The 21,781-nt window shown below is 37.9% G+C and overlaps 2 protein-coding genes across 2 annotated transcripts; one reads left to right on the forward strand and one right to left on the reverse strand.

Moving 5' to 3' along the window:
- Positions 1-513: 513 nt before the first annotated feature.
- On the forward strand, positions 514-9,319 carry LOC127959164 (putative helicase mov-10-B.1). Its single transcript, XM_052558172.1, has 22 exons — positions 514-747; positions 1,002-1,107; positions 1,207-1,364; positions 1,512-1,753; positions 1,875-2,130; positions 2,820-2,960; positions 3,070-3,232; positions 3,337-3,488; positions 4,079-4,249; positions 4,431-4,578; positions 4,674-4,835; positions 5,423-5,526; positions 5,689-5,786; positions 5,869-5,967; positions 6,086-6,197; positions 6,282-6,399; positions 6,769-6,960; positions 7,166-7,228; positions 7,325-7,450; positions 8,253-8,341; positions 8,726-8,838; positions 8,922-9,319. Exons 1-22 carry the CDS (start codon positions 629-631, stop codon positions 8,978-8,980), a joined length of 2,991 nt encoding a protein of 996 aa, XP_052414132.1. The 5' UTR covers positions 514-628; the 3' UTR covers positions 8,981-9,319.
- Positions 9,320-10,413: 1,094 nt separating this feature from the next.
- On the reverse strand, positions 10,414-21,547 carry LOC127959167 (rho-related GTP-binding protein RhoA-D). Its single transcript, XM_052558174.1, has 5 exons — positions 21,379-21,547; positions 15,773-15,930; positions 13,245-13,365; positions 12,165-12,295; positions 10,414-11,809 (listed from the first exon to the last, which is right to left on the reverse strand). Exons 2-5 carry the CDS (start codon positions 15,926-15,928, stop codon positions 11,636-11,638), a joined length of 582 nt encoding a protein of 193 aa, XP_052414134.1. The 5' UTR covers positions 15,929-15,930; positions 21,379-21,547; the 3' UTR covers positions 10,414-11,635.
- Between the last annotated feature and the right edge of the window lie 234 nt (positions 21,548-21,781).

Genomic DNA, 21,781 nt, shown 5'->3' on the forward strand with positions numbered 1-21,781 from the left:
AAAATATAATAAAGCCTCTCCCTATAAGTATGATATACCATATATTTATTTCGATTTATTTTATTTAGTTATTTTTATTTAGTATATTTATTTAACTTTAACTGTTCATATTTAATGCATACATTTCCTAATATATTCTACTTAATAAAAACTAAATCAGGCCATATTTGGTTACGATTTGACGGAAAAAGAGATGTCTAGTTTCTAAGTTTTAGATTTTTAATTAAATAACCCCATCCAGATAAAAAGCGTTATCTCCTCTATGCATATTGTGTAACGCAACAGATTTAGGGAGTGTCACTAAAGAGACTTTCTCATAATAAAATGTTATGACCGGTAACTGCGCAATGTTTGCAAAGCATTGCCTCATTTTGATATTTAAGTTGTTTATACACTGGCATTGTTTTAAGAATTCAGCATTCAAACAGTCAAGTAATTTATATAAGTAACGTTAGTGAAAAAAATGGCCAGGGCTCATTCGTTTGAGAGCCAATGCGATAATTTACTGATGTAGCCTACCCCTGCTTGGTCACCATTAGACTGCGTTCAGTCAGTTTCGATTCCGGAATCGCTTAGTGCAGATGACGTCCTAAACGTCCTAAACTACTGACATATAAACAACAGCACAATGCCTTTTCTCAAAAAATCATACGAAGTAGGGCTTGATTTTATGGAGTTTCTGGGGCAGAGGATCTCGAAAACAGACAGAAACGAGCTTCGGGATATTTACAACTCTGAGTTTAAAAGGTTTGCCACTAACGTTATTATGACTCAGAGTCATCCACTCAGTATCTGGCACGTCTGTTTTACACAATTCATTCATGACAAGTTTTGCTTTATTTTGTCTTTTTATCTACAAAGTTTTGAATAAAACATTGTGGCATTTGCATGCAAGTGTTGTGTGATATCACTGTCCAGGATCTGCATTGATGCTATAGCTTAAATAGCATGTCATTATTTCCCTTTTCTTTTTCTTTTCTTTCTTTCTTTTTTTTTTTCAGGGATGGAAGCCAAGAACCCAAATTTTCCAATGTGATCTATGCCTTAAAAATGTTTAATAAAGCCAGTATAAGGTCTGGAAAAGTTATATTTCATGGAAAACCAAAGGTGAAATCAACATAAATGAACATATATTGTATTTTTAAGTCCATTTGTCAAGAAACTCATATTGCATGTTTTCATTTCATCACTCCCCTCCTCTGACAGGTGCGTGTGTACTACTGCGATCAATGGAAGTCCTTCACACAGCAGAACACCAGCACATCAGCCCCAGAAACTGTCCCAGCATCTTCTTCCCCCAAACCTGTCCTGACCCCAAAGAGGAAGCTTGCTTCAGAAATCCTCAACAAACTCAGAACGAAACGGTGATCATCAGAGATATAATTCAGCTTGTTTGAACAAAATCGCCTTTAAATGTGTGAAAAATGTATAATATGAGTGTGATCACAGGCATCACTTCCCAGTGGCACATTTTACTTTTAAAAACTTTTTGTCAAATGTTTCTCTTTCAGAGATGAACTCATCAAGGACAAAGGAGATGTTGAAATAACCTCTGACCCCAAGGCCACCAAAGGGAAAGTTATGTTCATCATCAAGGAGCAGGGGAAGGTGTTTGTGGTGACGTTTCATATCGTAAATCGGGGCGAGAACTGTGTGCACTTCACATACTACACAGCTCTGCACAAAATGCGCTGCTTCACTCTCGTAGATGAGAGGAGAGTGAACCGTGTTTCTCCTCTTCTGCTCTGTCCAGGTGAGAAAAAGGGACTGTCATCTGATAGATAGATAGATAGATAGATAGATAGATAAATAGATAGATGTTCAAATGAAATTAGGATGCTCACAACATTGTCAGATTGATGTCTCTCTGCTAGGTGAGAGTTATGCCGTTGAAGTGCATTATAAAGTCCACCACCACGGACACTTTCCAGCCACCATGTACTTTGAGTTCTGTCCAGAGGCAGATCCACCAGGTTCTGCTAAGCCCTTCTGTATAGTCCGGGAACTGGAGGCAGTGGTTCAATCTGGGCTTGCTGAGACACTGGGCCCAGAGAGTCCATATAACCCCAAACAGAGCAGGAGACTCCGGCCGGAGAACAGGATCGTGGAAGAAGGGGTCCCCCCCGAGAGGTTATCTATCTATCTATCTATCTATCTATCTATCTATCTATCTATCTATCTATCTATCTATCTATCTGTCTATCTGTCTGTCTGTCTGTCTGTCTGTCTGTCTGTCTGTCTGTCCGTCCATCTATCTGTCTGTCTGTCTGTCTATCTATTAGGGGGGTGCTCCGATCACGATTGGCTGATTCGGTGATTTCTCAAAGAAACAACACAGAGCCGTTGTTAACTGAGAAGATGCGCAAATCCACGTTCCTTTTCAGCGTTTATTTGCGCATCTTCTCAGTTAACAGCGGGCTCTATGAGAAATCACGCACCTGAGGGAATTTACCGCTGATTAGAGAACCGGCTTTACTTACGAGATGCGCATAATGATTGGCCGATCGTGATCAAAGCACCCCTACTATCTATCTGTCTATCCGTCCATCTTTCCATCGATGTATCGATCCATCTGTCAATTTTTATCTGTCTGTCTGTCTGTCTGTCTGTCTGTTATCTATCTGTCTGTCTAGCTATCGATCCATCTGTCAATTTGTATCTGTCTGTCTGTCTGTCTGTCTGTTATCTATCTGTCTGTCTGCCTATCTATCGATCCATCTGTCTACTTTTTATCTGTCTGTCTGTCTGTCCATCCATCCGTCCTTCCGTCTGTCTACTGTGTTCAATATTGTTGAATCAGTATTTCTCCCTCTGTATAGTTTCATCACACACACTCTGAGGATTATGGTGAAGTTGAATCAATATAAGTACCCAGCCTACTTGAAAGAGTTGGCCAAACACAAGCTGGAGGACTCTGAGCGCCTTTCACCCCCAGTAAGACAGCAGCTTCCCAGAGTCAGGCAAGCAAGCATGGACTTTCTTAGAGCAAGGAAACTGTGTTGAACTGATGTACTGATGTTTAAAGTTAGCCACACAGCTCTCTATGAGTATGTATCTGTATGTTCTCAGGCAAGTTCTGGACAGCCAGCTATGCATGAAGAACTACACCGAGCGCTTTCACCTCCTCCTACACCTGGAGGAGATTCAGATGGAGGTGGACATCAAGAAGTACGATCTCTACGGCAAGACCATGACCCTCGACAAATCAAACAAAAAGTTGCTCATTCTCAAAGTGAGTGAGAAGCACAATTATCTAACACAGATGTGTTCTTATTCATGCCAGATGGACTGAAATTTATATTTTTCTGTCAACTTTGTCTCTTGTCTTTAACTCAGGTACCAGGGGTGGCAGAGAACAGACCGTCCGTACTACGAGGAGATACACTGAACTTCTGTTTGTCAGAGGACAGGAACCAGCCCATCACTGTCTATCAAGGCTACGTCCATCGTGTAGAGCTTGACAAAGTTAAACTTGGCTTCTCCAAGAAGTAAGAAATGTGAAATATTACAAACAGTGATAACGCGATACATAGCTTTCATGGATAGTAACCTCACTGTAACATGTTTTTAACACGTTTTTGTTCTGACTACCTAATTTTATATATACACTACTGTCTAAAAGTTTGGGGTCAGCGAGATGTTTATTTATTTATTTACTTATTTTAAAGACACTAATACGTGACAGTAAAGACTTTAATAAGGCTACAAAAGATTTCAGTTTCAAATAATGGTGTTCTTTTTACATTCTATACTTTAAAGAATCACTGTTTCCACAAAACTATTAAGCATCACAACTGTTTTCAACATTGGTAATTATGAGCATCAAATCAGTATATTAGAACGATTTCTTAAGGATCATGTGACACTGAAAACTGGAGTAATGATGCTGGATACAGGAAAACATTACATTGGAATAAATTACATTTTAAAGTAGTTATGTAACATTAACATGAATAAATGGAGTCTTTGTAAGCATAAGAGACTTAAAGAAATACTACTTAATAATAAGTATAGGCCTATAATAATTATAAACCTTCTTTAAGGACATGATCGAATGTCTTTGGCTCTGTGTTTGTAGGCTTCTCCAGAAGTTTGTCAGCAACATGAAGTTCGATGTCGAGTTCAACATCAATCGCTTCCCCATAAGGCTTCAGCACAGGGCAGTGGAGCTCGCTGGTCAGCACGGACTGGGAGATGTGCTGTTCCCCTCTGATAAGGGCACTGGACACACTGCACTACCAGACCTCAGGTCTGAATGCACACACACTCACACACATCTGTTCATGGACATCTACAGTACATCCGCGCACATGCACATATATTAGGAATGTCCTCTGAGATGATGATGATAGGAACACAAAGATACTCTAACCTGAGTTGTATGTTTTCCCGTGTGTTTTTTATCAAACCTTTTGGTGCTTATCCTCTAGCATGTTCAATAAAGATTTAGAGAACAACCCTGAGCAGAAGGCAGCAGTGCAGCACATCCTGTCGGGCGCATCCAAACCAGCACCTTACCTGATCTTTGGACCCCCTGGCACAGGCAAAACTGTCACAGTGGTGGAAGCCATAAAGCAGGTAAAGGCAATCATAAGGACTTCTTCATTCATGTGTTTATTACAGCGTTAAACAGCCATGTGACGCATGACTTTGTGCTTGTTTATTGCTTCCAGGTGAATAAATCCAAGGCTACAACCCATATCCTGGCCTGCGCTCCCTCAAACAGTGCCTGTGACCTTCTGTGTGAGAGGTTGTTAGGATATGTGGATGGCCATCGCCTCTACCGACTCTGTGCCCCCAGTAGAGACCCACGCACTTTACCGCAGAAACTGCTGGTGAGATATCATATACATGAGGAGTGTCTGGACATAATGACATACTACCATTACTCTTATTGTTTGTATGTAGTTTAGATTACAAAAGGATGCATGGAATATGCATATGGAAACACCAGCACACTGCGCAGAATACTCTACCCCACTGCACTCAGCTTGACCTTTTGTTATAATATTATATGAATAATAATATTTACATATATAAAACAAAAATGTGTGATAATTTATATTATATATGTAAATATCATGAATGCACTATATTATATAAATGTAATGTAATTTTTTTATATGTAACATCTATCCATCCATCCATCCATCTGTCTATCTGTTAACTCAATTCACTAAAAGTGATAATACTATTTAAATATGTGAAATGAAATCAAATGTGCGTATTTATTTAATTTACTATACTAAAATATACTTTACCTATATTAACATAGAACATAGAATAAATAAAGTTCACTCACATTTACCTAATATATATTGCACAATAGATTTATGTATTCCACAATATATTAATTTACTGTACTGATATATATATGTTTTATTTAAATGACATGATTATAGATTATATCCATTCCCTACAGAAACACAGTAACTGGAATGAAGCTCAAGACAGCTTCCTGCTCCCATCTAGACAAGCTCTGATGGACTACAGTGTCATTGTTGTTACTCTGGTCACCGCAGGAAGGTACAGCAGTCGTAACACTGATATAACACTTGAAACTCTGTCCATTCTGGCTGTGTGCAGTACCACAATAATCCTGTCATATTCTCTGTCAATTTACTTTGTGCTAGCTGGGATTTTCTGCTATGCTGGCTAAAAATGAATATCTAATTTTCTGCCCTTCAGACTCGTGACGGGAGGTGTTGGTAAGGGTCACTTCACACACATCTTCATAGATGAGGCCGGACAAGCCATGGAGCCTGAGTGTATCATCGGGATCGCGGGTAAATGAGGAAAGGTTGGGAGAGGAGATGGAGAACTCCGATTAGAAGAACAGATTGTTCATTTCTACACTCTCTGCCCAAGGTTTGCTCGACCCTGAGAAGGGCCAGCTGGTTTTGGCCGGAGACCCGAAGCAGTTGGGCCCCGTTCTGAGATCTCCACTGGCACAACTACATGGACTGGGTACTCAAAGATGTCTCATGACTTCCATTGTATTTTTCATTTATTTCTTCTTCTTGAACTTCTTGAGCTGTAGTTAAGTCATAAAATTGTATTTTTAATACCGTCTCATATGAAACAGGGCTGTCCCTCCTGGAGAGGCTAATGAAACAGAATGCGCTCTATCAGAAGAGCCAGGATGGTCATTCTGGATTTGACACTCGCTTCGTCACCAAACTTCTGCGCAACTACAGGTTCTAATCTTATCTCTCATCCATTTTCAATGTCTAAAGTGATGACGGATCACTTATTGTCAAGTACATCCCGCTCCATCACAGATCTCATCCCGCCATCCTCAAGATCCCCAACGAGCTCTTCTATGAGAATGAGCTGCAGGTGTTTGCAAACCAGATGGAGCGGGAGGCCTTCTGTCTCTGGGAGCATCTCCCTAACAAGGTACCAGACCACAACACAAAAACCTGTGCTGGTTTTGTAGATAACTGAATGTTTAAACAGAATCAGAGCCAATAAGAAAATATACTGAACACACTGTGACTGTGTAAGATCTTGTTTCTACATTCTTAAAAATAAAGGTTGCATTTTTAGTTCCCTAAGGAAACCTTTAAGTGAAGTTTTTAAATGTAAAGAATCTTGAAAGGTTTCATGTATGTTTTTCATGGAACCATAGATGCCATTAAAGAACCTTTATTTTTAAGAGTCTAGTTGAGTTATCTAGGTATTATATTTGTGTCAAAGGATGTGTGGAAGGTGCGAATGTTGGAGAATGAATGAAAAAAGCACTTTTCTTGTTTCTGTAATGAACAGGGATTTCCTGTCGTGTTTCATGGAGTGATGGGGAAAGACGAAAGGGAGTCCAACAGTCCTTCATTCTTCAACGTGACTGAGATCGAGGTCATCGTCAGCTACCTCAACAAGCTCATTCAATCGCAGGGCAAGAAGGGTCTGCCAAAACTCAGCACCAGTGACATTGGCATTATCACTCCTTACAGGAAACAGGCAAGACTGAGAATGGATCCTTTTACTTTGTGTTGTAAAATCTGCTTATGATGAGTAATGAATAAAATGTATAATTTGAAGTCTTAACATTTGATTAAACTCTTTTTATAGCTATTTTATTGAATTAAAAAATGTTATTTAAAAAATATTAGAAATAAATACCCTTCTATACTATTTAACAATTTTTTTTTAAAATTCATTTTAGGTGGAAAAAATTCGGAAAGCTCTGAACACTGTGGCAGAGTTGAACAATTGGAAAGACATCAAGGTTGGCCTGTGATTTTGATTTATTTATTAACTTTTTTCTCTCTCTCCGAGCTCATCGTTTTTGCTGTTGTACTTTACATTTTTTGGGTTCTTGTAGGTGGGGTCAGTGGAAGAGTTTCAGGGGCAAGAGAGAAAAGTCATCATAGTCTCGACTGTCCGTAGTAGCGTCAACTATGTCAAGATGGACCAAGACTTCAACATTGGCTTCCTCTCAAATGAGAAGGTCTGTAGTTCATTTCTATTGGATAAGTTGGTTAAAGGGGGGGTGAAATGCTATTTCATGCATACTGAGTTTTTTACACTGTTAAAGAGTTGGATTCCCATGCTAAACATGGACAAAGTTAAAAAAATTAAGTTGTAAGTGTGAAGGAGTATTTTTGTCCCCGCTCGGAGCGAGTGCGAGGAGCGTCAAGAAAGGACCCGGGAGAGAGGGGTCACATAACATGTACATGCTCTCGTTCAGTTTCAGCCTCGGGATCTGATTCTGGATCATAAATAAATGGCTGAATCTGACTGTAAGCCATGGTTTGTTTTGGATGATGTTTTTTTCCACACTGTAATGTCACAGCTTCCAAACGCTCTCAACGCAAAAAGCCTACTCGTGCTCGTGATTCTTTAGCTCCGCCCACACGTCACGCCTCCAGCGACTCGTGTTTTTCCGGAAAAAATCGGCACAGACTATTTTTCTCTTATAAATATAATAAAACTAAAGACTTTTTGGAGATATGAAGGATGCAGTACTACTCTATAGGTACTCAAGATTAACAGGATATTGAGTGAAAACGAGCATTTCACCCACCCTTTAACCATCTTACTGCCGTTTGTAATGCAGTAAATCAAGTATATATACATACTACTGTTCAAAAGTCTGAACAAGGGCTACTGGTTGGCATTTGTGGAATCGAATAGCAGTTGTTTTAACTACAAGAATCACAGAAGCTCATAATCAGAGCAGTGGAGGTCTGTTTGGATTTCGATTAGAGAAATGAATCCACCCTGTAGTAAAGCTCTTCTGTTGCCCACAGAGGTTTAATGTGGCCATGACCAGAGCCAAAGCCTTGCTCATTGTGGTGGGAAACCCAGTCATCCTAAACAAGGATCCTACTTGGCAGAGGTAAAGTATGTTCCTCTAAGCTTAACCTGCCACCGACCCAATGGCAAATAGTCTTAACGCCCGCAGGCCACGTACAACCCATTTTGAATTTACAAACCATCTGATTGGCTGCCAACATCTTTTCTAACATGCCATATTAGCATTTCTTATGCAAAACAATGACCTCGCTTTACACTGGCCACATGCCCAAGAAAAAAATCTCCCTGTTTTTCTTCCAGTTATATTTAGAAGCACTTACACACCAGTTTTGGACTGTTTGATTGATACTCGATTTTCTTTGTTTGTGGATTTGAAAGTGGAACGAGTTCGGTTTCATTCCAGGAAATGGTTGTCTCACTGATAGTCTGTATGGACTAGTTCATGAATGTGTATTTGTTTGTGTAGGTTTATCCGTTACTGTGAGCTCGAGCAGGGCTACACTGGCTTCGACTACAAGGATGCAGAAGGAGAAGAGGATGTGGTCAGCCGGCTGGCATCTTTAAAAATCAGCTCTGATGGTACGCAGCCTTATGTAATACTTTCAGACCTGAAGTGTAACTATATTATGTGATCGTATGACTCATTGCGCGTTTGTGTCTAGATATAGACGAAAGCCCACTACAGCAGCATGCACATCCAGAGTGGGGATCTGAGCAGTGAGGACCAGATTTACAACAATCAAATGAGACTTACATCAGCTTACATCCAGAGCAAATGGGAATTTGATGTATTTTTATCAGTAAAGCAGTATTGACAGACTCATTTTATTGTTGATTTCTGCCAGTAAAACAAGGCAGATGAATGATTCAATTGGTAATGCAGCAAAATAGTCCATTTATACACTACTGAGTTAAAACTGGAGAGATTGTAGCACTTGTGCAACTTGATGTAGATTATAGATCACAGTCACATTATTGCTTTCATTAGCCAACACTATTTAATTTTTATGAATGCTTAATTTCTTTAATTTAATACATAAATCGGTTTTATTTTTCTTTATCACTGAAAATGCAGATTTACTTATTTCAAATGCCTTTTAGCCCTAATTAAAATGTTTCTTGCAAGTAAAGGGGCTTTTTTTATTTTAAATGGCTATTAAAATAAAAAAAATAAAGAAATAAAAAAAATTGTCAATGCAAATTATTTTATTTTTTGATTAACTTTCTAGAATTATATATATATATATTTGGTGTTATATTTTGAATATTAGAATGCATGACTTTATGCCTATGGTGGTATTGTTTTGTATGTTGTACTTCAAATCTAAGCAGAAAAGACTTTGAAAATTTAGCAAAATTAATTATTTTTAACAGTAAATGGTCCAGTATTTGTAAAATCGATGAGTTCTCATTGCATTTAATTTCACACAAAAGGAAAAAAGTGCAACATTGTTTTGTTTTGAAAAAATAGTTTATTATTAACATGGGTTGGTTTCACTTCATTCAAACAATTACTGCTAGTCTCATTTACAAAGCATTGTTACTATGAGCGCTCATAAAAATCTGGATTATTAAATCATATTTAATACTTCCAGAAAAAAGGAAGAGACCATATGAACACAGCAGATTGATCTCAGAGTCCGGAGTGGAGCTCTGTATGCTAAAGCTGGACGCTGTAGTCATTTACTCATGCAGACGATGACTTCACAACGGTCATGAGTCTGTTCTCACATCTGCATAGAGGATTTCACAAATCAGTACATTGAAAAAAAAAAAGCTAAAGAACATCTTCCTCTTTTATTAGCAGGTAGTGTTTAGTTTGTACTTGGTCTAATGGGATATTCGTGTGCACAGTCAGTGCATTACAATCAGTGTTTTAATAATGCCCAGTTTAATAACTTCAAAATCATTGCCATAGTGTTCCAGGTGTTCAAGAATTATACAGATGGTTAGTTTCATGTTCTGTGTGCTTCTGGTGGACCTAAACAAGGAAGATTTTTTTTTTGGTTGAAATATGACCCTGGACACCTTGAAATTTTTTTTTTTATCTTTCACCCTCTTATTTGACATTAGCAGAAGAGGGAAACCAAGCCAATCCATGCTATTGAATTCAACACTCGTTCAAACAGTCAACACAGACAGGAAACATGGGGGTGGAGTTATGTAGTGTTGCTAATTTACTTAATGTCAGGCATCTCACGGCACCAGTAGGGGACAGCAGTGGAAGTGTCATTGTTACATGGATTTTACACAAGCAAATAAAAGCTACGGATCTTTTTCTAGATGCACAACGGTTATTCTCCCAGATGGCCCGGACACCTCTTTACTTTACTGGCATGAAACATTACAACACTGTTTGTGACAAAACTTGTGCATGCAAATAAACTTATCTCAAACAAAACGCATTAATGACAGCTAACTAAATGCACACAATTCTGTGGGAAAAGCAAAGGCACTCAAGGCCTCTTCTAGCTAATACACATTTGCTAGCAATCATCGGTGTATTTATTTGACGTTTTGCAGTGCTAGAAACCGAATAAGTGATTCAAACTTAAAAAATGTAAAGTTCGCATTGACAATACTCAACGTGAGGACCATATAGTCAGATTATGTGACAGCTTGAGCTCACCCCAGATATTCAAGGCGGGTCAAACCAGTTTAGAGCTCCATGTGCATGCATGTATATTTATGCATGTGTGGAGGACAAATAGGATCATTCAAATGAAATGTGTCACATTCCTAATTAATCTGACTGAGCCTTCTAAGTGCATGTAATTACTATTTATTTGGGGACTGAAAGATATAAACATACTCAATATTACCTAAATACATTTAAATTCATGGTTTCTCACTACTAGAAAAGTGTGTTAACTCACAGAGAAGCTCGAAACTAGCACTTTCAATTTTGTGGAGGGAATGGTGATGAAGGCACTGATTTTATTACCAAATTCTGTGCTATTAAGATAATTCTACATTGTTATATTAATTACGATTACAATCATATGAAAACCAGACTTAGCTATAATAGTCGATCGATAAATGTGCAAAAAAACAATACCATTACAACTGACATCATCCGTACAGTACAAACTGAAGGGAAAAAAAATAAAAGAAAAGTGTGTTCTAAGAAACATTGTGCCATAAGGAAAACTAAATCAAGACATATCATATACTGATCTAACCTGCCTTTCTGCTCACCCTCTGTCCATTTAATTCATATTTTATTCACATTCCTCCATCTTCCACCTGTTTGTATGCATGAAATGTGACATACAGTCCAGTGTATTTGTGTTGTTTGGTCAAAAACCTTTCTTTCTTTTTTTGTGTTTAGTTTTTTCATTATTGAGATCATTCTGGAAAAGACCGGAAAGTTCTCTCACAACAGCAAGCACCCGCTCCTCTTCTGCCTCTTGCGGACTTGGAGTGCCGCCCTGGTGGCCATTTCAAATACTTCCCTCACACCATCCTTAGTTTTAGCTGAGCATTCGAGGTAGCCAAAGGCGCTAATGCGGTTGGCCATGTCCCTGCCCTCCTCCGGTTTAACTGGCTCCTGCAAAACAGAGGAGTGGGAACTAAATCATTACATGCAATATGATTTAAAACCGAATTACGGTTACTGAATGATGGACGTCAGAATTGTGCAGCACTGTCTGTCCGACTTATGACATACGATGTTAATTCTGCCAACTAAATGGATCGATTTAACAGAGGCTGTCTGCCCAGATTACCAAACACTATTGCTGACGCATTATATCGGGGGCATCAGTCATTGGTTATTAGAGGTTGGACTGATTGTGCAATGAGTTTGACAAATGATAACCGATCAGGGCTTCTAGAGTGGCAGTAATTCTGGCTTTTTAATGGGACTCCCCATGGTGGAGGCATGGCCGGCCCAGGGAACACACCTGCTTCATCTTAGTCAGCTCTCTCCGTGTGTGTTCATCATTTCGCAGATCCTTCTTGTTGCCCACAAGGATTATGGGAACGTTGGGGCAGAAGTGCTTCACCTCCGGTGTCCACTTTTCTGGAATGTTTTCTGAGAACGAACATACACACACACACACACACGTGTTAGATTGATTTAAATCAAATGAGAAAAAAAAAACACATTGGAAATGCTATACAAAGAGTATAACACAGACAGATTAATAGAATAATAAAAATTTACATAAGATGGTGTTTCCAAGCTTGTAAATAAATAAATAAATATATGTATATATATATATATATATATACAAACAGAAAATGTACATATTATTTAGTATAGTTTATAATTAGTATAGTATTAGTAAATTTTCATTAGTATAAAAAAAAAAGTTGACTATTGATATAAAATGTACATAATTGAAAATTTGTACATCAAGTGTTTCCACGTTCCAAACTGTAAAAGAAAAATATCGGTCACAAAAATATGAAAATGTTAAATAATACTTATGTATGGTCTTACAGAACGTTGTTTTGTAATGTGAGTGTGACCCAAATAAAGTATGAGTGAAAGAAGCGATTTTCCCCAACAAATCCAATCCTATTATTCATTAGTAACTCATGTTTAGAGTCTCGGAAGAATAATGGTGGTTCCATGCCAACACTCATTTCACTGTTGGATTAATTGTTATGTAATTATGATCTTATGAACTCTGCTGAATCATGCGGCTGAATCCTGACACATAATCTCAGAACTGTCTGCAATAACCTTTATACAATGCTAGCATGACTTTAATTTGTTCAAGCTTCCAGACACAAATTGAAAACAGAGAAGAGGACAAGGATGTTCTTTCGGGAAGCTGGTGGAGATAAAAGACAGTGATGTCATGGACACAAGAGATATCATGATGCGCCTCGACTATTAGGCAAAAACAGGAACTTCCTGCATACAGTAATGACCCAGTGAATCCCTTTTTCCAGTAAGAAAGGCCTTCACCTAAAGGGTAAGCCAAAATGAAAGATATGAACAAGATTTCTGGGTTTTCGGGAAATGGGATTACCTAAACTGTCAGGACTGTCAATGGAGAAACACATGAGGATGACATCTGTGTCTGGGTAAGACAAGGGCCTCAGACGATCATAGTCTTCCTGTCCTGCTGTGTCCCACAATGCCAGCTCCACCTGTGGATCATAATTGGACAGAAGGAGTCAAAGCTCAGTTGTGACAGCTAGTCAAAGCCTTCTATGATCTGTACACCATGCTGGACTGCAAATGATGACTAATTTGCAATCAAAAAACAAGTTACACAAAAGCAGAAGTGAACTTAATATATATTTCAATATGATATAAACATTGTCTGAATAGGCTATGTAAAACCTAAGAAATGAGGCAAAATAAGCGTTACACATTTGTAACAGAAAATGTTCTGGCTTAAAATGTCTAGTTGGAAATGTACATGTACAATTTTGTTGTACAATTTAAAATATATTTTAAATACATATTTAAATAAATGAATAAAGCAAGCAAAATTTAAAATATTTGTAATATTTAAATTTCAAATATTATTTCTTCAAGATCTATTTCTGTAGATCCTTAAGGACAATGCAAATGAATTTAGAAGTATCAATCCTTTGCATATGTCACTCTTCACTCACATGTGTACAGAGCCACAGCAAGGATTGGCTTATCCAATCACAACAAGCCTAATGAACTGAATTAGTTGAACGACTGATTAGAGGGAATCAAACTCCATCCCTTCTGCTCTACTGTAGGATTGAAGCTCAGCAATGCGGCTTTATAGCGTTGCTGAGTCATATGTTGAGCCTGATGCCACATCATTACACAACCTTTCCTTAATTCACTCAGAGACCAGAATATTTTTTCCTGTGTGCACTGTTCTGAAGCTCTACTGCATAATAATCTGTTCAGGTGAAGAATAAACAAGCCTATAATGCTTTTGATGGCTCATAGTTTTTCTAAATGTGCATTGCATCAGCCAAAAATGAACGTCAAATCGATTGTAGACCACATTTTGGAGAAAGACTATGAAGACGAATGTCTTTTTTCCCCACAAAGGACGGAAAGATTTATGCTCCATCAACACTGGGAAGCTTCTATATTTTGACAAAATAAGCAGCATAACACTACTGAGAGAGCGAAGGGGGTTTAAAAGAGATGCCATCCTGCTCCTTAACAGCGACAAGGGGCGGGATATCTTGAGTCCAGTCAGGAAACCAGAGAGAACAGTCATTTCCTGTTTTGCAAAGTCCCCTTTAGATTTCAGAGTGGTCAAAACTTCAAAAATCTGAACTATGGGCTAATGGTCTTCATCTTGTATTATTTATATACTATTAAAGTATTTATTTACTATTTATCATACTATTTACATACTGTTTATTAATCTGATTTGATCGTTTTTTTAATAGTTTAAGTTCAACACTAGCCTGACTAAGTCAGCCTTCGTACTTCCTCTCAATTTCAGTTCCTTTCTGTACTCAGTGCGAGATAGTGACGTATCTCCCAGTTTTCCTCCAGCCTCAAAACAGCCGGCCAATCAACTAACAGAGGGTGGGCTGAGAGCCATGACATGGACGATAAGCACCGAATGTAAGATCGTAGTTTAGGTTAGGGAATTCGAAAACGACAGCGGACATGGAGACACGGGATGCTATTCGCAGAGCGTTTGTTTTACATGTTGAATGGAGGTGATGTTGTGGCCCTAATCGCGACAGGTTTTGGAAAAAGTTTAATTTATCAACGGTTAATGATCGTCAGCGAGAAACTGGGGAGGCCAAAGTCCGGCAAGGTGATAATTGTGATTGTGTCCCCCTTGGTTGCTCTCATGGAGGATCAGGTTAAGGAGGCAGCGAAACTCGCTTTATGTTTGTTTTTTTTTTCGCAGCATATCGAGTTCTATATACATATTCTAGTTTACAGTAGAAGTTCGAGGCAGCTGAGTCGGCGCATAACACACGTCATAACCAAACATTGTGTGATTGGCTTACGGGTAACCAATGATTTTAAACTTCAGACAAACACCCCCTCCCCAAGAGAAAGAAAACGCTTGTCAGTTATGCCCTTCAAGACTACGAAGCAAAGCGAAGTAGCAGAGTTTGGTATTTCCAGGCTATTTCAACACTGCTCCAAAACTATTACATTTTACTAATTTTTACTTATTACTAATTGTTTTTTAGATTTTAGTATTTTTTTTTCAATAACGGAAAATAGTTTTTAATAGTTCTAGTTAACAATAACAACACAAAACAATGTTTCCGAAACAATGACTATTATTTTACACTTGTTAGTTTGATTGTTTGAATAAACATCTGGACAATGGATCTAGAGGATAAATAAAATACACACTAAAATAACAGTCACACATTCTTCGCTGGTTTCAGAATGAACAAGACAGTAAAACTAAGGAAAATAACTCGCAACATGTTCTAGTTTGCGGACAGATCTCAGCTTGGCTTTCACAATCAGAGATTTTCAAAACCAACCCAAACCTCAAGGACTGGAAATATTGTTGAGAAGAGTTGTACAAAGACAGGCTGTGGGGGTTGAAGGTGACCAAGAATCAATACCAACCTGTTTGCTGTCAACTTCGATGTCTGCAATGTAGTTCTCAAACACAGTAGGCACGTAGACTTCTGGAAACTGGTCTTTGCTGAACACTATAAGGAGACAGGTCTTCCCACATGCTCCATCTCCCACGATCACCAGCTTTTTCCTGATTGCTGCCATACCTGGGAGGTAAAAACAAGATTCGCTATAACAACAAATGGCTCCATGTCATAAAAAACTCTTTTACTTTTACATTTGAAAGAGTTCAGTGTAAAATATAAAACATGTTAGGTTCCAGTCCAAAAAGACTGCAACCAAATTGTTCTTTTGATTCGCATCTTTTCCAAGAATTAGTTCACAAAACTAGTCTAAATGATTCTTTCATGCATCAGTCCTCACTTTCATGAAAGATGATCAAGAAATTTCCATCTGTTAGTCACTTCAAACCATCTTATTTATTCAGAAGTCATATTTGGATCACTTTAGGATACGTTAATGGTGTTTTCCAAGGAACATCTCATAGATTCACTTTCATTCTTTATAAGAGTGGGCAGGAAATTCTTCATAAATTAAACACAAAACTACATCGGCTTTTGATTGGTCGTTCAATGAAACTTTTTTTTTTTTATTATTATTGTAGCCCAATGTTTTTCTTTGTCATTCAGCCATATGTTGTGCACCATAACAGAAAACAGACCTGAAGGCACATGAACACTGCTGAATCAAAAGCAGATGAGGAAAACATTTGTAAGTAAACATGATATGAACATCTGTTTAACATAAACGATACCAAACTCACCCTGCAGACATGTTCCTCATGGCTACAAAACACACATCAAAATACATGCAAAGTCTTCTGAACCCAACCAAACCTGTCAACAACTTTCAGACAATCATTTTTTATTTTAATCGGATACAATGTTCTTAAAGTCAGATTTCAACTCCACAAACCCAATTTTAGTCACATCTGCCATTTGGCGAGTGTTCATTTTAGACTCTGATTACACAGGTCAAATCAATTCACACTATAAATTTCAAGTTGTCAGTTTGGCAGAAGAGGAAAGCATTTATTCATAATCAACTTAGCTGAGAAGCATGTATTATCGCATTAATCTGTCATGCATTTGATCGCCAACATCAATATCCACGCTAACTCGCTTGCTTATAGGAGCTAGTGGTAGTGTGATAATTCTTGGGAAGAAGTGGGAGAGGTCGTGCTTGGGTCTTTATGTGGGCGATGAGGGAGATCTGTCACGCATCCATGATGAATGTGTGCCAGTAGGAAAGCACAGCTGTGCATATCCTTCCAAGCGGCCCAACACTCATCTATCCTTCCTTAGTAATCTCACGCTCTTCTCCACTGTCTGGGCATATGTTAACACTTATCAGCAGAGCTCCATCAGATTGTGCTTCCTAGGAGCAGAAAGAACTTTATTTTTAGTATGGCCTGGGTTTCTGTCTGTCTCACATGAATCTTCATCCACCCACATGAAACGCTGGGGTTTAGTTTCTACTGAAAGAGAGAGCACAGGGAAGACTTAAGAAATTACTGGAGTGCGCCGATATATACACCACAACTGCACTCACAGCGACCAGAGTTTGATTCCCATCTCGTATTCCTGTGCCAGCCCCGCTCCCCTCTTTCTACCCAATACTTTCCTATCATCTCTCCACTGTCCTGTCTAAATGATAAAAGGAATAAAAAGCTCAATATATAATAATTACTGGAGAAAAAATAAATAAATGTCAACATTCTTTGAGTATAATTTTATTGAGAAAAAAAACTAAGTTCAATAAAACTCAAGAATTATTGATTATATAATAATAATAAATATTATGGGTGTGCAGTGAAACCAGTATTTGTATCAGTATTTGTATCACAAATAGTATTTAATCACAAAATTATTTGTATCTTTATCTGTATTCAGATAAAACCGGAAGTAGGCGGAGCTTTGTTTTTTTCCATAGTTATCACTGAACAAATATGCAGTGTTTAAAAATGAATGATTATAACTTTTATTTAAATATCTTCTAACAGTCGAGGTTGATACCCTTGTATAGACAAAGTTTCGAGTGCGAGTTCGAGTCCCATTTTGGGGACCTTTCGTGATCCATAAATATTTAAAAATCATAGAAATATGAAAATCAATTTAAGTAATTTCCAGGAAATGCATGGAAAAATGAGAACAGGGTATGGAAAAATATTTGTGCTTCGACTATTTGTCCTTTTCAGTGTTCTAAAGTATCAAATTAATTTCTAAAAAATAAATTGATCTCATACATTATATCAAATTTTAATATTTTTTCAAAATTTAATGAAACTATAATATATAATTCTGTACATCATATTTGATTAATCACAAGAAGTTAACATGGTAACTTTGACATCTAAACACCAATAATAATCCTAACCTTTCTCTTTTCTGTCAAGAGGGTTTCGTTATTTTAAATGTTACACAACACTACTTTAAAAAAGTGTGTGAACCATTTGATCTGAGAAAGCCATTTCTAAAATAGTCTCAGTCTTGGACGTCACGTCCACGGACCGTTGACTTATAAGCATCACATCGCTTACGTAGCAGAGTCTGAAACGCATGGAATTCCCTGCTGTTTTCCATCTTCCTGTAAACAGGCCTTTAAATAATGTAGTGATTCATGTGTTCAAAACAATCAGATGAGTCATCTGAAAAATGTCTTTACAACTATTGACAAAAGATAAGTACACAAATACAGGTAATTCAGGTTACAGAAGCAAACTGAAGGAACTCTAAGTACCTTAAACTATTGTTAAAGACTTCTTTAAAGAAGTTCTTTGGAGAATAAAAGAGAAACTCAAATCCATGTGAACACAGCGCCAGCTTAAATATGCTTCCTGTGACACATCTGGACAAGTCCCAATGTTATTTTAAACAAACATCATTTTTAGTAACAAAACTAGAACAAGTTGCCAGTTGAGGACGAGAGGACTGTCCAACCAATCCCAAAAATATCTATTTTTCCATTCAAACTTCATAGCAACTTGCAATATAATATATGATTGCAGTTAAGAGACAAATACTGCCCATGACCTAGAGTAAGTTTATAAGGTTACACAACCAGAGCAAAGTGCTCAAATGCAAACTCCAACACTTGAAATGTCTCCAAAAAAAAACTGTTTGTAGGAGCTTACTAATCAAAGTCCAAAACTAATGTGTGACTGGATGAAACTAAAGTCCTGTACTTACCAGTTGGCTGACAACTTTAGAAACATTTTATCGTTCAAGATGAACTGTAAGAATGACAGTGATGTAAAACGATGAGTTAAATTGACAAAACCTCATCAAGAAAGCATCAGTCACAACTTGCATTTATAGGGATAGTTTACCCCAAAATGAAATTTCTGTCATACATTTTTCACCCTCATGTCAAGCCCATGAGTCCTTCGTTCATCTCCATAACACAAATTAAGAAATTTTTTGATGAAATCCAAGAGCTTTCTGACCCCGCATAGTTAGTTGTACACAAAAAGTATTATCATAGCTTAATTAAATGACATCATCTTTATTTTTTGGTGAACCATCCCTTTAACAAGAGAACTTTACATTAAAAATGGCATTAAACCAACAAAAATATGATAAATTATATCATCTTTTTTATGGCATGAGGGACAGATGGTCTATATATGATGCTGCGAGTAACACAACGACCACATGAACACCTCATCAATGCTGAAGATAATAAACTATCCAAAAGAGATATGGTTTAGGTAAACGGTGATAACGTTTGTCTAGGTTTGCCTTCCTTGAATCCATCAGTGTGTGTAGGAGAACCTCTCTTCTAATTCACTGCCAGGTTTTCTCATGTATTTCAACTATATTTTGATTGACTTTGGGGCTGCTGTGTGCTGTGCTATTTTGATTTGGACTAACTAATGTCTTATCCCAAAAAAAGTTTTGACAGTATGTCCTCCTGTGACTCGAAGACACCACATGGTCACTAAAAAAATAAAATGGTGTATGTGCCTTAGGGGTTGTGGACCTTAAAATGCATTTCTGCTCCAGGAAAATATTTCATTAGTGTGGCAAAGTTCACCAGATGGCAGGTTGACAAAGGCAGCCAGAAGCTTATTGAAACAGGAAGCAGGCTGAGGATTCTGGGAGCAGTTCGTAATGCGGAGCTGGTCTGAAAGCAGTCAATGAGGCATTTTCAGCAAACCTACAATCCATATTAGCTCATTTATTTCAGTCTGGGGTCAGACTCTGACTGTTGTTAATGCACCATGGGCATAATATATTTATACCATGACTCTAAACTATTACATGAGCAGGCTTTTTCAAACGTATGATTATTATTGCAGTCATTTAGTCTTCAGTCATTAGATCAGCAGGATGATGAATTGTCTGTCTTGACACCAACTTAATCATTGCTTCCAATATAAAATGCATTAAATAATCAGAAAAACAATGAACAAACAGAAGGTGCAAACCAACAGTTAATGAGCTTTGGATTTAGGCAGCGCTCAGTCCTCTTCATTTCCAGACAAACCTTGTTAATAGTCTTTCAATTCTACTCGTGGCAAACATTATGTCATTCTTATCTGTCCTACAGTACATGTCTAAAAGTATTTTAAACTACATTTTTCAGCTTTGTTTGTAGTCAGAAAACCTGGATACGAATTAGACATTTTTGAGCCAATTGTTCTTGGTTTTTGAATAGCATTTTTCATTTTATTTCTAATTTAAGGTGTTGATAACATTTTTACTTTTTGTCCTACAACATTAAATTACAAAAAGTCATAAACATACATTTTGAAGCGGTCCAAATTATTTAAGTTGCTAAAAAGTTAATTAGAGTGAGTGATGTCACTTTCCCTGACATTTCTAGGTTTTCCAGAATCAAGGGAATACTGTCAATTCTGACGCATACAAGTTTTCCCTTGTATTGTATAAAATACTGAAATCTGTGTATGAAATGTCGCTCAAGGCTATCTGAACGAGCGTAAAATGGCCTACAACACCCCAAGGATTAAAGATCAGGCCTTTCTTAAGTCTTATCCAAGCATTTGGTTGCCACAGAACACAGGCTTTGGCCTAAGGCACATTTTGAGAAGGCAGTGCCATAAGACACGCCGACATGTCATTTTGACAGAAAGACTCGGTGGAACAACAGGTTAGTTAATCACTCGGCTGGGTTTAGGGGAAAAGTTTTGCACACAACTGAAGCGCTGTCGACTGCAACGCCCTTGCGTGACTGAAGGAAGCTGATTACTCACGATTAGAAACGGCACGTCGAAAGCGAGCAAACAATTAATTAGTTCGCACTATATCGAAGAACAACCAAAACTCGCGCGGAGCTTTAACCGTCGCAAATGTGTTTTGTATCATTTTGAATACTTCTATAACTCACGACAGAACTGTGAATGTGAATTCTCACTGTTGTCACACACTGCCTGGTCGGTTTAAACTATGAATCTGACATAGTTCACAAATAACTCGAGTCATTAAAAACATAACCGAGCTCGTTTGAGAACTAACAGCCACCACCTAACGTTACTTTCCTCACACCGCCCAAGCAAACTTGCTTTCTAGAAACATTCCTGAAGTCCGACATGTCAAATAAGATGTCATGTATGCAAATGGAAACGTAAATACCTTATTTTCTCGCGGGGTTCAAATTCCCAGTCGATCTCGTGTTCGAGTTTTAAGCGCAATGTGGAGAATTTCAAGCGATTGTTGCTAAAAGACGAGGCTCGACTCACAGAAGACCCGCCCGCTGTTTTGGGAATCACAGTCGACCGCTGCGCTGCTGAATGTTGAGGAGGCGGTTCCCAAGTAGGAGCACTGCGGTCCCTCCCTCCGCCACCGATAATAATGACATCATTCTGATCGCTGTGGAGAGCCATACACACCACACGCCACTAAATCACAATGCTCTATTGCTCTTCAGCCTGGTTCCTCTTCTGTATGTGACCCTGGACCACAGAACCAGTCATAAGGGTTAAATTCTTGAAACTGAGATGTATACATCACATCTCAAAAAAGTACAAATGCTGTT

Source organism: Carassius gibelio, chromosome B6 (genome assembly GCF_023724105.1).
Source record: "Carassius gibelio isolate Cgi1373 ecotype wild population from Czech Republic chromosome B6, carGib1.2-hapl.c, whole genome shotgun sequence".
Taxonomy (NCBI): Eukaryota; Metazoa; Chordata; class Actinopteri; order Cypriniformes; family Cyprinidae; genus Carassius; species Carassius gibelio.

Excerpts from the sequence above, each read along its gene's own strand:
- LOC127959167 (XM_052558174.1), bottom strand. The coding sequence starts at position 15,928 with ATGGCAGCAATCAGGAAAAAGCTGGTGATCGTGGGAGATGGAGCATGT. Across the intron at positions 13,366-15,772 it reads TCGAAGTTGACAGCAAACAG|GTGGAGCTGGCATTGTGGGA; the intron begins GTTGGTATTGAT and ends TATGATCCACAG. Across the intron at positions 12,296-13,244 it reads TGACAGTCCTGACAGTTTAG|AAAACATTCCAGAAAAGTGG; the intron begins GTAATCCCATTT and ends GTTCGTTCTCAG.
- LOC127959164 (XM_052558172.1), top strand. The coding sequence starts at position 629 with ATGCCTTTTCTCAAAAAATCATACGAAGTAGGGCTTGATTTTATGGAG. Across the intron at positions 3,489-4,078 it reads AAACTTGGCTTCTCCAAGAA|GCTTCTCCAGAAGTTTGTCA; the intron begins GTAAGAAATGTG and ends CTGTGTTTGTAG. Across the intron at positions 5,787-5,868 it reads GTGTATCATCGGGATCGCGG|GTTTGCTCGACCCTGAGAAG; the intron begins GTAAATGAGGAA and ends TCTCTGCCCAAG.